The sequence below is a fragment of the Oryzias latipes genome, chromosome 12, assembly GCF_053564925.1.
Source record: "Oryzias latipes strain Hd-rR chromosome 12, Olatipes_Hd-rR_3.1".
Classification (NCBI taxonomy): Eukaryota; Metazoa; Chordata; class Actinopteri; order Beloniformes; family Adrianichthyidae; genus Oryzias; species Oryzias latipes.
In genome coordinates this window covers 21,883,811-21,897,994 of record NC_136248.1, presented here as the reverse complement: position 1 = coordinate 21,897,994, position 14,184 = coordinate 21,883,811, and the positions used below count along the sequence as shown (strand labels likewise).

The 14,184-nt window shown below is 36.2% G+C and overlaps 1 protein-coding gene across 1 annotated transcript in view; it reads left to right on the top strand.

Annotated features, from left to right (window-relative positions):
• The window catches only part of brinp1 (bone morphogenetic protein/retinoic acid inducible neural-specific 1), a 143,014-nt gene that overhangs the window by 116,010 nt on the left and 12,820 nt on the right, over nucleotides 1–14,184 (top strand). The window contains exons 6-7 of the mRNA XM_023960391.2: nucleotides 2,754–2,990; nucleotides 10,555–10,777. Of these exons, the coding sequence (XP_023816159.1) occupies nucleotides 2,754–2,990; nucleotides 10,555–10,777 (460 nt within the window). The remainder of the gene's footprint in view (nucleotides 1–2,753; nucleotides 2,991–10,554; nucleotides 10,778–14,184) is intronic.

The following is a 14,184-nucleotide window of genomic DNA, read 5'->3' as shown; positions in this document are numbered from 1 at the left end:
ATCTTTAATGAAACTGTAACTTATGAGGTGGAGCGTTGCATTGCAATAAGCAGGCAACTGCTTGCCAAGGCAGTTACAAGCCTCAGTAGAGGCTCACACTGCCTATCTATCACCATGCAAAGAAAAAGAAAAAAAAAGAAGTCTTAAAAGAGACATAATGAAAGACCAAAGTCATAGAGTCTCCATCTTTTAGTACTTGTGCTATATTTGTCAGCTTTTATCCTTCAAATTATGTTGAAGAAGTATACCACAGCTTGTGATGAAATGCTATTAGGTTTCATTTTATTTATTTAGAGCAAGTCAGGCATGGGGGAGTGAAGGGAATTATTTGGACTGACAGAGCATGAAGTTGGAGGTTATCAAATAGCTGCATGAGCATGGTGAAATGTACCTTTCGTTTCATCATCCCCTCTTTAACGATGATAAGTGTAATGCCCTGCCCCAGTATCTGCTGTTTCCCTCCGCTTACACCCACCTCTGAGCCAAACAAACTGCAGCCCTACGGCCCAATCGTTTTCAGCTTTGTCACATGTTATTGCGCTAACGTGGGCAAGCTGGGAAAGTCAGAAAGATAGATGTTTTTACCTCTGATTAGTTTCTCATTTAATTTTTTTTTTCTCCCTGAGCCTGAGGGCTCCATTTCTCTTACTCAGGCTGCACCGCACTAACAAATGTTGATGGATTTACTTTTATTGCATGACATCATTTTCTGCAGCGAAGTGGGAGGACAAGACATGAAGCTTCCAATACTTGAATACGTGCTCAGCGGGAAAATGTAGAGGAGAGCAGGAGAGGTGAAGAAACAGGGACGAGGAGAGTGATTGATGGAGTGAATGAGAGCCAAAGGATGATGGGAGGTGGAGTCAAGGTACACAAGAGTGTGTGTGTGTATATGTGGCTTGGAGTGAGTGTAATGAAGTAAGACAGTAAAAGATGTGTAGGAGGGAGTAAGACGGGGAGTATGGACATCAACTCTGAGACATCAACTCTTGGGGTCTAAAAAAGGCAACAAAAAGAAGAGATAGCATAAACGAAACAGTTGCTCCTGGAACCCTCTAGTATCAAAGAACGCATATCATAAAAAGGAAACATGTAAGTGATGATGGTATGAGGGCTGGTGCAGGGCGGTCTGAGGCACTTGGCGTTATTGTGCGGGCGGCCGCTGGCACCAGCACTGTCAGTGAGCTGCGTTGATCCGTGAACTTGCCATCTGGATTTTCCCACAAATCACATTAAAGTTTCAAGCCCAGGAATACATCAAGCTAAATGAATATTGGATCCAGACAGGGCCTGATGGAAAAAAAGCCCTGGGCAGACGAACTCTTTTGTGGTCAGACATGATCCATCCATCCCTTTTATTCCCTCCATCCATGCTTCCTTCTGTTCCTTTCCTCTCTGATGAGGAGCAGCTCTGACGAGGTGTGGTGAAGAAAAGAGCTTATTATTTTAAAAGAAGGGATGCAGAATTTTGGCTGACAAAGACTGACTTAACTTTGCACCTTTGGTGTAAATATCGTGTTGCTGCATGACTAGCCAAAAACACAGTTTGTGCTACATTTCCTTCACAGGCTGTCACCCTAATGATGGCGGCTGAACGTGTACTCTGTTTTCCATCCAAATCATTAAGGCCTTCATCCGTCTCTAAATTACCCACAGTTATGTATTACCGTTTTGGTGGGTGAAAATAATGAGCATTAATTGCCGCATGCAAATGCATAATGAGATGCCATTCGACTGCGCGACAAAACCCCGCAAATGATTCATGTGTACAGTATGGAATTACGCGCTTACTTTCCCTTTCATTTCAACTGCAATATGTTGACTTTGCATAAATAGGTTCTCAGCCAAAGTTGAAAATAATATGGGAGTGGAGAAGATAATGCAATATTTCAACTCTCAAAAACATGTTTTTGTCTTACTCCCTGTGTGCATGTGGTCTGCTGAATTACTGCTGACATATAAAAACCTATTAGACAAGAATATAGCCTCGCCAATATATTGTTTCATACAAGGAGGAAAAATCCATTTAGTTTTTTTTCCAATCCAGTGGCTTGTAGAGCTGGAGATTTATTCTTTGTGTTGCTCTGAAGTGAAGAAAGCGCCTGCACTGTTAGCTGTCCGACATTCAATTGTGTGAGATTCCGTGGGTGAGATATGGTTCGGGTCGGAATCCAAAAAAACTGTAAATGCCCCTGTCAGAGAGTAGCCTGAAAGGACAGACCGCCCCTAAAGGTTTTTGACTGGCCTTTTGTATTTTAAATAAGCAGCTTTAATGTAACTGTCAAGTTGAGTATGAAATAACAAAAAAAAAAACGTATGAAGTTTGTGGCAAAATGTATGCAGAGGCTCCCGGTGCAGGATGGGAAATAAATACATAGTAGAGGAAACTTGTTGAATCCCAGAAGAGGATCAATCTCTGGTATTTATTGTCACATTCAGAGTGACTCACCATAAGCAGCTGTAGTCAAATAGTTGAGCTTTAATGCACGTTTTTGGAAAAATATACATAAAACATGAGGCAGTTATTATATGTTACCACTTCATTATAAGGATCCATTTTTTTCAAGCGTTTAGTAAATAAAATATTTATATTTTATAAAATAAAATATAAAATATAAAATTAAATATGCGAAAGTAAGAAAGTGCATGTTTTGAATTAAACAATTGTTGTTGTTTTTTGTGACTTGACATTAAATTTCACCTTAAAAGAAGAAAAGTGAAAGACTAAAATCTCCCTTTTTCCTGTGTTTCAGGCCTTCAGGTCATTTTCCCAGAATACCTGCAGGAGAAATTTGTCCAGTCAGCCCTGAGCTACATTATGTGCAACGGAGAAGGGGAGTATATGTGTCGGAACAACCAGTGCATCTGCCTGTGCGGCGAGGATTATCCCCAGTGCAACTGTCCCATTACCGACATCCAGATCATGGAAAACACCCTGTCTGGGATGTCTGAGTCATGGGCATCCTCCTATAAAGACTTTGAAAACTCTGGTAAGCTGAAAACTCATAAAAGTTTTAGGAACACCAGACATTTACTCGTGGAAAGCAAAACAACTTTGGGAGGAAAAAATTGTAATGCATTTAGGACTTAGGGCATTTCAAACTTTTATTAAAAACATCACAATAAATGTTCATGTTAAAGCTTTTCTAACTTGCTAACAGTAAATTAGGAAAAAAAAGCTATGTTTATTCTTAGTGGTTATTATTATTTTTGTTGTTGTTGGGGAGGCAAAGCATGCGTTACCATATTACGTGATCGAAACTGCAATACACCAGGAACTACATGCTGTGTATATAATGCATAAAGTTTGAAATAATACTCAGAAAAAACTGCCAGTAGCAGATATTTCTTTTTGTTCCATAGGGGAAAATTAATTTTAGCCATTACGGTGGAAAGAGATGTGTATAAAGTTTGTTCCAACCACAGAAAAGGGAAAAAAAAGGAGGATGACAGGACATAGAATTTGACTTGTTGGACGGAAATGATAATTTCCATATTTAGAAGAAAAAACATGAGTGTAAAATGACTGTTTTACTCTTGTTTTTATTATTGGATAGAAAAACAAACAAAAATGTCCACTGTTAGATCCAAAATGTAGCTGGAAATGTAGTAAAATGTTAAACCAATTTTGCTTAATGTTTAGTTTAGCCATAGAAAACATAAAAAACAAAAAAAATTGTCAGAATATTCCAGGACCTCTGCAAGAACTAAAAGCATGTCCTATTGTGTAGGTTAGCATCGCACTGTATTTAATTTCACCATTAAGCAAGATCAATATGACTCAAAATATTTACATGCAATTAGTAACCTCAGACTAATTGATCATATATATATATATATTTTTTTTAGGTTGTTTTCCAGGAATTAAAAAGTTTTCCTTTTACACCATGAATCAAAATGAGTAGCACTGATTATACAATGCCATGAGACATGGGCCACCTCCAAATTCCCTCACTCTTCCGACAGACCTAAAGGGCTATTTAGTGCAGGACTATAGTACTCTAGATTCTACACAGATTGCTCTTTTTTAAATGTATTCCTAATCTAAAAATCACCTATTTGATGAAAGAAAGATCTGGTAAATATGAATATAATCTGTATACTATAATGAATAATAAAATATGAATCCACTGTGTGTCTGATGATGAAAACCTGGATAATACAGTATATATATATATATATATATATATATATATATATATATATATATATATATATATGTATGTATATATATATATATATATATATATATATATATATGTATATATATATATATATATATGTATATATATATGTATATATGTATATATATATATATATATATATATATATGTGTATATATGTATATGTATATATATATATATATATATATATATATATATATATATATATATATATATATATATATATATTTTATTCAAATTTACAAATTGCTCAAACGAAATGCACTGTGGTCTGTATTAGTTAATCTAGTGATCATGCTCAATAGTTTTTCAGAGAGAGTTCTGGGAAATTTCTAGGGCACTGTTTTTTAGAATTGCAAATGCAAACCCCCCCCCAACAAATGGTGAACTGCCCAATGTGGTGAGAAGTGAGGAATTCAGACATAACCATAGGTTTTCTCTAGTTTTTCTGTGAGTTCTAGACTTTTTTTACCATGTCTAGGATAGAAATGTGTCGTACATATGAAGAAAAAAAATCTGATTCTGTAGATGAAAGTGTCTCCGTTTTGTGTGCCTTTATAAATGCCTCTCAAAGTTATTCTGTGAAAATAGGAGTACCCCCCACCCCCCACCCTTTATACTCAGACCCACACAGGGTAAAAAGGGAAAAAAAATAAGTCATTATGCCACACAGGCTTTGGACCAATAATGCTTTTATCAAATATGACAGACCTGCTACCAAAATAGCCACAGGAGTACAGTTGCTCCAGTAAAATACATTATCTGCACAAACACAGCACTGCAACATACACTCAACCACCACATTTATACAACAGCTGCTACATGGAATCTATTTTTATGAGGTAAGCATTTCCCAGTTTGAAGGTCATATTATGGTAGTAGTGTGCAACAAAAAAACAAGTTTTATGTCTGCTTTACCTCCATTTAATATTAAGTAATGTAATATGTCTCCACTAACTGCCATCCTATTTGTAAAAAAACAAATATTTATTTATTATTTTTTTACATAAGTTATACAGACATGATATGGTGTGTGTATGAAGTTATAAATTCATACATGTAAATGTTTAACGTGCAGGCAGTCTGTCTCAGCAGCTGTCTGGAAGCACTTCTTAGCAAATGCTGTAATCTAGTTACCTGGCTGCAGTTTCTGCTGCCAACCAGCTAAGGCTACACCCACATGTGATTTAGCAACCATATATACTTGCTTGGGATCAGAAGTCATACAAAAGTTTGTATAAATGCAAAAAAGAAATAAATAAATTACTCTGCTAATTCTATGGTGTAGAGTAAACATTGTAATTTTAAGTATCGTTTTCCCAGTGTTTTGAATTACCATTTATTTAAAAAATTTAAAAAGTGGATTAATTGAAAAAAAGAAAAATGTATTGTTTTGTTTTATTAAAGACTATAAAAGTGGAATTAATATCCATTTATTTATTTGTTAATGTATTTATTCAAATTAAACATTTTATGATCAATGGGAGGATTAGTCGTTGAGATTCAACATCTTTGTTTTTGTCAACAGCTTGGTCAATTTTCTACAGTGTGGTGTCAGTGGCAGAAACTTTCATTCATTTATCTACTACCGTTTTATCCCTTTCGGGGTCACGGGGCTGCCGGAGCCCATCCCGGCCACTTGCGGGCAAAGGCAGGGGACCCCCTGGATAGGTCGCCAGTCTTTGGCAGTCACCAGTCTGTGGCAGAAATATTTGTATTTTTTATCCACAGTTCCCTCAAGGAGTGTCTTCAGCATTCCAATCACTTTTAGATTAAAGTTTGACTGGACTGTGACAACAGCTCAATACTTTTCCTTTTCAGACATCTTTTTATTGTCATCAGAAAAGAAGAAGGGAATACAATTTTATCCTGGGGACCACATTTACCATACATGATCATATAATTAGTTGCATTTAATTAGCAGTGAGACGCTGCTGCTTACTCTTAGTTTTAGCAAAAACTTGATTGTTGTTAGTGTGCATTTTTTAAACACATTTTCAAACCCTGTTTTGGCTTACATTTTCTTTTAGAATAAACCGTTTTTAAATTTGCATTTGGACAAATTGAAATTTTCTTAGTTATGGCTTAATATGTAAAATTATTAAAGGCTTCTTTTTAGTCTGGTGGCCTTTCAGGTGGACCACATATTTTAGTTTTTTTTTTGTTTTTTTCTGTTTTTTTTAACAAGAAAAGAGTGGAGAATCAGGTATTATACAATAATGTAAGTAGTAGATTTGATTGATTTGTTTATTTCAAGCATTAATTGTTGACAATATAACAAAAAATGAAATGAACTGAAACAGTGTAATTAATATTTACAGTGATGCATAAAATACGCAGTGAGGTCACATTAGATTCATTAATTAAATATTGATTCATTGATTTATTGCTTTAAGTGGTAGAATAAATTCGGTGTCAATCAATATCAGATCAATTGCAGATTTTTTAGCTTGTAACAAAATACTTTTAGACAGTAGTGTTATTTCTTTGGGGTTTAAAACATATGTCGTAATTTAAATATGTTCAGTTTACCAGGGAATAGAGTGTCAACATGGAGATGATAGATATAATCTTAAAAATGCAGCTTAGTAAATGTGGAAAAAAGGTTCTTGTAATAATGACTGTACGACAAATTCATGTTGTTAGAAGCACAAATTAAGTTTTTAACTTTTTTTTTATATATATATTTTGCAACACTTCTAGAAAATAAAAAGGGATATTATTCTAAAAAATGTATTAATCAATAATTTATAATATTGAAGTAAGGGAATACAATAAGACATAAAAGTAAACCGTTGCCAAATTGTGAACACTATTATTTGTATTATTTTGTATTGTATTATCTGATAAGATGTGCTGGGTGGCTGGAGATAAGGGCCACTCAAATGACTATGGGACCTTTTAGGAAGCTCTATCAAGAAAAAAAAATATTTAATGCCTTTAAAGCTAGTAGAAAAAACCTGGCTACTTCTGAATTGTCACTGGGGCGTGACTTGACAATGAAAGCATTTTTTTTTTTTTCCTGTGAAAGAGGCAGATAATTCTGAATGTTAGGTGCAGGTGGCACCCAGGAAAAAGGTGAGGAGATATCTGACATCTCTGAAAGCTGGGTGGAGAAATATGGCAACTGTGAGGCAGGGGAGGGGAAATCTTCTGGCTTCTTTGAAGAAAAAGAGAGGGGAGTGCTGACATGCCTGGAAGGAAGGTGGAGAGAATTCTGACATTTCACAGCTATAGCTGCAAAAGAGTTCTCGACTCTGTTGTAAAAGCTGTTTGGAGGGGGGAGGGGGGGGGGGGCAACATTCTGTAGGTGTACATCATATGAATATGGGGATTCAAAAATGTGTGTTATGATTTTGGATCACAGCTGGGTGCAAAAAAAAGTTTGCTTGGGCACAATGATATAAAAGAAAGTCAGATCCCGCAAAATTATGACAATGAGTAAAATAACAAAGATAAAGAACAAAACAATTTTTGAGATGAATTGTTTTTCATAAAAAAATGTGATTAAAGTTCCTGAAATGTAAACAGTTGTTTATCTCCTTTCCATTACTACACTGTATTGACAATGTCAGCACGATAGCTGAAGGATTATTTTAATCATTTGTTTTTGTGATGACGTGCTTGTATTTGTTTTTAAGATATTAAGCTACTTTAAGCCCATCCATTCATTTTCCTATCCATTGTCTAAACCCGCTTAATCTCTGTTGGGGTCATGGGGTTGCTGGAGCCTATCCCAGCCACTGTAGCCAGTCCATCACAGGTCCACACAGAGATAGAAAACCACACAGACTCACATTCACACCAAAGGGATAATTTAGAGCCACTGATAAACCGATGACGCATATTTTTGGACTGTGGGGAGAAGCTTCCGGTTCCGGGTTACACGGCAGGACGCGTGGCGTGCCTCTCTGCGAATACAACTATCTTCAAATTACTTAAAAGGTTGATTTTCAAAAAAGAGAGCTGACCATGCCCCCGAAGAAACCCCAGGAATATGAAGATCTCAAAAAGACTCTTGACATTATTCAAGAAACGCTGAAAAGTTTTATGGAACAAGTGTCGGCTAAGCTAACGCCCCTTTGGGATATGATGGAAGAGTTCCGAAGATTTCGGGCTCAAAACGAGCAGCGAAAAAAACCAGGTCGAGATTCTGGAGAAAAGACTGGACGATGTGGAACAGCAAGTAAGGATGAATAATGTCATTCTCACTGGAGTACCAATCAAGCCTCGAGCTAGCACTGCTAATGCTAGCGCTAGCGTAGCTAGCAGTGCCAATACGGAGATCGGTGCTGTGTCTCTGGATCAGCAAATACATTCATTTCTCACATCTAAAGGGATTTCCCTGGATCTCAATACCATCGAGACCTGCCACCTGCTCCCCAGGAGAAAGGAGACGGATAAACCAGCGATCCTCATCAGGTTTGTGAATCACAAACACAAGCTAGCTCTGATGAATCAAAGGAAACACCTGAAAGGTTCGGCTGCTTATCTGAACGACCATCTGACCCGAAGGAATGCTGAAATCTCAAAACATGCACGGCTTCTCAGGAAGCGTAAGCAGATTGAGAACACTTGGGTTAAAGGCTGCAGGATTTATGTCAAACCGCTCGGTCCAGAGGACCGGTCCAAGGTTGTGGTTGTGAACACCATGAAAGACTTTGAAAAGTGTTTGATCACGGTCGTCTGAAACAACATGGAGTAATAAACCAAAGAGCCAAATAATTTCAAGAAATATGGCACGTGGATTCATCACTTTAACGTAACCTGAATAACAGCAGAGTTCTGACCTGCAGACAACCTGACCTCAACTTTCACCGTCGCTGATATCAGCTGAAGAAGGATATGGACCTGAATCTAATGTCTGCAGACATAACATCGAAGAGAACTATAAACTCTGTTTTGAACCCAGGAGATCAGCTGTTATCAGTAAAAGAAGAAATACCAACCTTGGACAATCGACAGTTATGGACCCTTTTTACTCTTCCCCTACAGCATTTCTTTATTATAAAAAAAAAATAAAAATACAAAAAATATTTAAAAAAAAGTAAAACAAATGATTAATCACTTATTGAAAATGGTTAAATTGATTGACTTTTAATGATATTACTACACTTTCTCCAAAACTTGATAAATTGATTCAAAAATCTTTCCTAATGTAGCATAATTTTGCACATGTTTTTAACTTTTGATACTTGATGAAATTTTTGCTATGAAAATTCCTGAAGTAGTGTTGTCTGCTTTAATAATATAGTATTATGTTTTATTCATATGAATGGCTTTTATAAGTAACATAAGCTGTATATATTTCAGATGACTGATCTGCATTTGCCATGTTGATTTCTAAAATAGTTATTTTTGACGTAATACTTAAGTAATTCATCTTTGTCATGTGCTTTATCGATATCTTATGATTTTTAATTCTGTCTGATAAAAACTGGGAACCGGATATTGATAAATCATGTAATAAAATGGTTACAGTATAATCGGGGTGGGATTATATAAGTTCGCTTCCTCCCACTCCCTTTCAAGCAATATTTATTAATATGTCTAATTATCCTAAGTTTGATTAGTTACTGTATGAATGTATAACTGATGTTTATATTGCTGTTGTGTATTATTTCTACTTAATTTGCTTGAAATAAACCATTTCAAATCAAATCAAAATCAAAGCTGGAGGGCCTGGAGAAAGCCCATTCACTCTAAGTCAGTGTTTTGTTTTTTTTAGCCTCAGTGCTTTCTGGAGTTTTGATGATGTTTTCAATCTACAAGGGCATAGTGACATAGGAGTCATCTGAACAAAGCACACACAAGAAGCAGGAATAAGCCCTAAGCCTTTAACACAGGAGATGTTGCCGGCAACATCTAAAGAAAAACGAGGTCTTCTACATACTCTAACACTTTGCTTTTTACGCGATCAGCGTGAATCAGCAACGTGACACCGTTGCCGACTAAATCAGCTGATTTACGTTGATTACTAATGTAAAGTGTTACACATTAGTGCTGCTTTTCTCTGCTTCAAAATCAGCTGTAATTGCATAAGGTATTGAAAAGTCATGGTAGTTTAAAGAATGTCAACACCGGAGTTGTTGACATTCGTTGAAGAACCATAACTCTTTAACTGGTTATGCTATTAACACAATTCAAATAGATTCTGAAGTGGAGAAAATCAGCTGTGCTCCAAAATTCAACACTTTATGGTAGTTAAGTTTTGCATATTCATTGTAAACAGTGAAAGGGCTACGGTAGTTCGAACATTGTACTATTTTGTGTCGTCGGTGACATTAATAAAAGTTAATAAAAGAATGATAATAATTAATCTAATATGCCAATGAATAGTACTTTTTTCTCTTTTTCACCTGTCCTCCAGATGAGTTCAAGTCATTCCTGAAGAGGCTCCCCTCCACACATTTCCTACCTATCAGCAGTGTGCATCTTCTGTGGGGCAGCGACTGGGACCTGCAGGCTCGTTACAGGCTCCTTCAGAGCTCCCTGGAGATCCAGCGGCTCAAGATCCAGCGCACTGCCCGCAAGCTGTTTAGCCTAAGCATCCGTTGTCACCACAATCCAAACCACCAGATGCCGAGGGAGAGGTGGGTGGAAATTCAACCTCGATGTGGATTTGGTCTGTTGCAGAAACCAAAGATTTAGAATAGCTTCAAGTTTCCCCTAAATCACTAAAATATAAATGTATTTTTGGGTTGTTTGTGAGTTTTTAATAGATTCATGCTATGAATTACACCTGTGCAGTATTTTTTTTTTCTGTCCATCAAGTCCCCAAAGTGCTGAGGCTTGCACATGCCCAAAAAGCTTTACTTAAATCTTGCATTTCACTTAGTAACATGAAAAATTGTGGCGGTGGCAGTTTTTCTTGTTAGGTCATTGCACAAATCTGTCACCACCTATTGCATTTTCCGCTTAAGAGCCTGGCTGTGAATGTGCCGTGCTCCATTCCACTCTAGCAAATCACAACACACCATGTCCTGAATCCTGGCTCCCACATATCTAAAAACGAAATAAATAAATAAATAAACAAGAATTCATTGGAGATGAATTTGACAAAAAAGGAAATGGTAACAGAATCCGTAAAATATGAATTTCAGCGGGCTGAAAATGAAAAATTGTCAACTGTCTGACAGAATAGAAGCACTCTCACATTTGTCACGAGAGTGGGCTCGGATTTCTTCTCAAGAGGCAGAGCGGATGATTGCACAGGACTTGTTTGTTTTCATCCGATGAGCGCACTTCCTCTTTGCATTTATTTTTCATAGTCTGTCCCAATTCACTTGATATGTACATCACTAATTTCCAGCCACCTTAGTTTCAAGAGAAAAACAACTGATATTATTTTTTGTAATGATAGCCCAACCCTTTGATTTTTACTTCCAACACCCTGAAAAAAATAAATAGTTCAGTCCCTAAAGCCATGACACATACACTCATAGAGACTACAGAGAGCAAAATGAAAAAGAGATGCCCAATCCAGTTTAGAATGACCCCCCAGCAGTCTGGGCCTATGAAACTATAAAGAAGTTAAACTCCAGGCTTATGGTCACCACAGGCCAAGCTTAACTTTAAGTTTTAAAAAAAGGAAAGTGTTAGGTCTTCCATTGAGGGGAGTATCTACTTACAGAATCAAAGTACGGAAGGTCTGACAGCTGAAGAGCTGAATATCCCGTTGCTGGGAAATAATAGAACTTTGAACCTTTAAAATCTTGATATTAACAGATATGATGGACCTTAAGAGTCCAGAATTGTATTTGGGAGAGAATAAAGTTTAAACTTTTCTTACTGAGACCAATACAAAAAAAAACATCCCTAATGTGAAAATGCTAATAATTACATGATTTTTATGATGTATTGAGTCAAAAACTGATTTATAAAGGGGTACTACATTTTACAGATGGATATATTCGCCAGTTTCCTTAGAGATGTCTATCAGCACATGCCTAGCAAGTCAGTGGCACTGCAGGGGATGCTGGGAAATAAATAAATAAGTCAACCTTTATTTCCCTGGTGGCAAAGAATAATATATCACAGATTATGTCACCGACACCCGTTAAGGCAGACAGTGCTATCCAGCCCACCAAATCGAAAATCGAAAACAATCTTGTAAATTGTTTATTACAATTTGATTTTAGGGAAATTGTAAGTGTGTTTTCTATCTTGCAAATATTAAAAGGCATGCAAAAGGATTATTTAAATATGTGGCTTTGTAAGAGGCGTGCTGCAATGTGCTGCAGAGAAACAAATTGGACGGGAAAATGGGAAACCTGTTGTGATGCTGTGTTGCCACGGCAACATAATCAAATGTGATTCTTTCTTGCAGGTACATTCAGTCTGAGCAAATGAAGAGCATATTTGGATCTGGGTTAAAATAAGAAATTCTTTAATTGTTGTACTAAATAGCTGGTCATGACACATTTGCAAAGATGAAAGTTTCTTCGAATTCCAAAGTGAACGAACGCCACCTTAACAAGTTATTTTTGACAGCTCACCTAAATTACAATGTGGATATATTGTAGGGCAAAGCAAGTTACTTGGAACACTTACGCAAGCCATTCACAGCAGATTGGTTTCTTTTTTAGGTGCTTTTCAAATCAATTAAAAAAAAAAGAGGTGTTATAACCAAATATGAATGATTAGGTTTGGTCTTTGTTTCAATAGAGTTTTCCTTCAGTTAAACCAAAGCTGTTTTAAGTATATAAAACCCCTCACTTTATACACTTAGACAAACACTAGCATTTTTACAATTTTCTTTCTTGTTAAAACTTTCAAAGTTTAAACCTTGGAAGGAAATTAAGTTCGGTATTATAGAATATAGGGGTGTAACAATTAATTGACTTAATCAATAAATTCATTAAGATTCCTATGATCCAACCAGATTACTCTGTCTGAGGCAAGTTGTTAATTGAATGAAATCGAATTGGCTTACACCGGGGTGTCAAACTCATTTTCACCGAGGGCCACATCAGCATAGTGGCTGTCCTCAAAGGGCCAAATGTAACATACATATAACTAAATGTATTGAAGAATAAATGTAACAACTCCTTAATGTTGTATAATACATTATTTATTTATTATAAGTTTTTAAAGTGACAATTACAATTGCATGGAAAACATGTTTTACTTGTTACTCTAGCATAAATCCTTTTACATTTTTTTCTCTTATTAAAACCCACATAACTCCATTAATGAAGGATCAAACTGTCCACGTGAATAAAGAAAAATAACATAAAACTGACCTAGAAGGAACATGTATTGCATGTGCAACATTTTGTCTGCATAAAGACATAAGGCCTGTGAACATTGAATAATTACAGCAACTACACAAAAATAATATGTAATTAACTAAAGACAATTTTTATTTTATGACATTAAAAAGTTTTATGCTCTCACAGGCCACATGTAAATGACATGGCGGGCCACATTTGGCCCCCCGGGCCTTGAGTTTGACACGTGGCCTACACTATAATGAAATCATTTCAAGATTAAATAAATTGATTATAATTATGCAAATTACATACATCTCCAAAACTGAAAAAAATGAAAAACGATATAGTGAGAGAATACTGCATAGCCAAATCCACGTGGGACAAAACGTTGAAATTAATTTTTTATCCTTTTTTTTGCCAGAGTTTTGGCTTCAGTAATCTATAATGGCCATGAGTTAAGTCAATGTCCCATTAATTAAAAAAGGTGAATGTGTGGTCAATTCGCTATTTCATCAATGAGAAACAATCTTGAGTAACTTGACATTCTTAATTTACTGCCTTTTTCACTCGATCTACAAGTTAAGATGTCTACAGATAAAATGTGAAGGGCCTTAAAGGATCTGCAAACTCTCTGTTAACACTCTTTGATTAGCTTGGAGGCTTGTTATCCTTCTCAGAATGCACTGTCACCCACTATGGATAAAGCGCATGCCCACTAACGTGTCAAATTAACCTTGACCAGCTTCCCCTTCTGAAAAATCAGGAATCAGAATTCACCTCCTTTA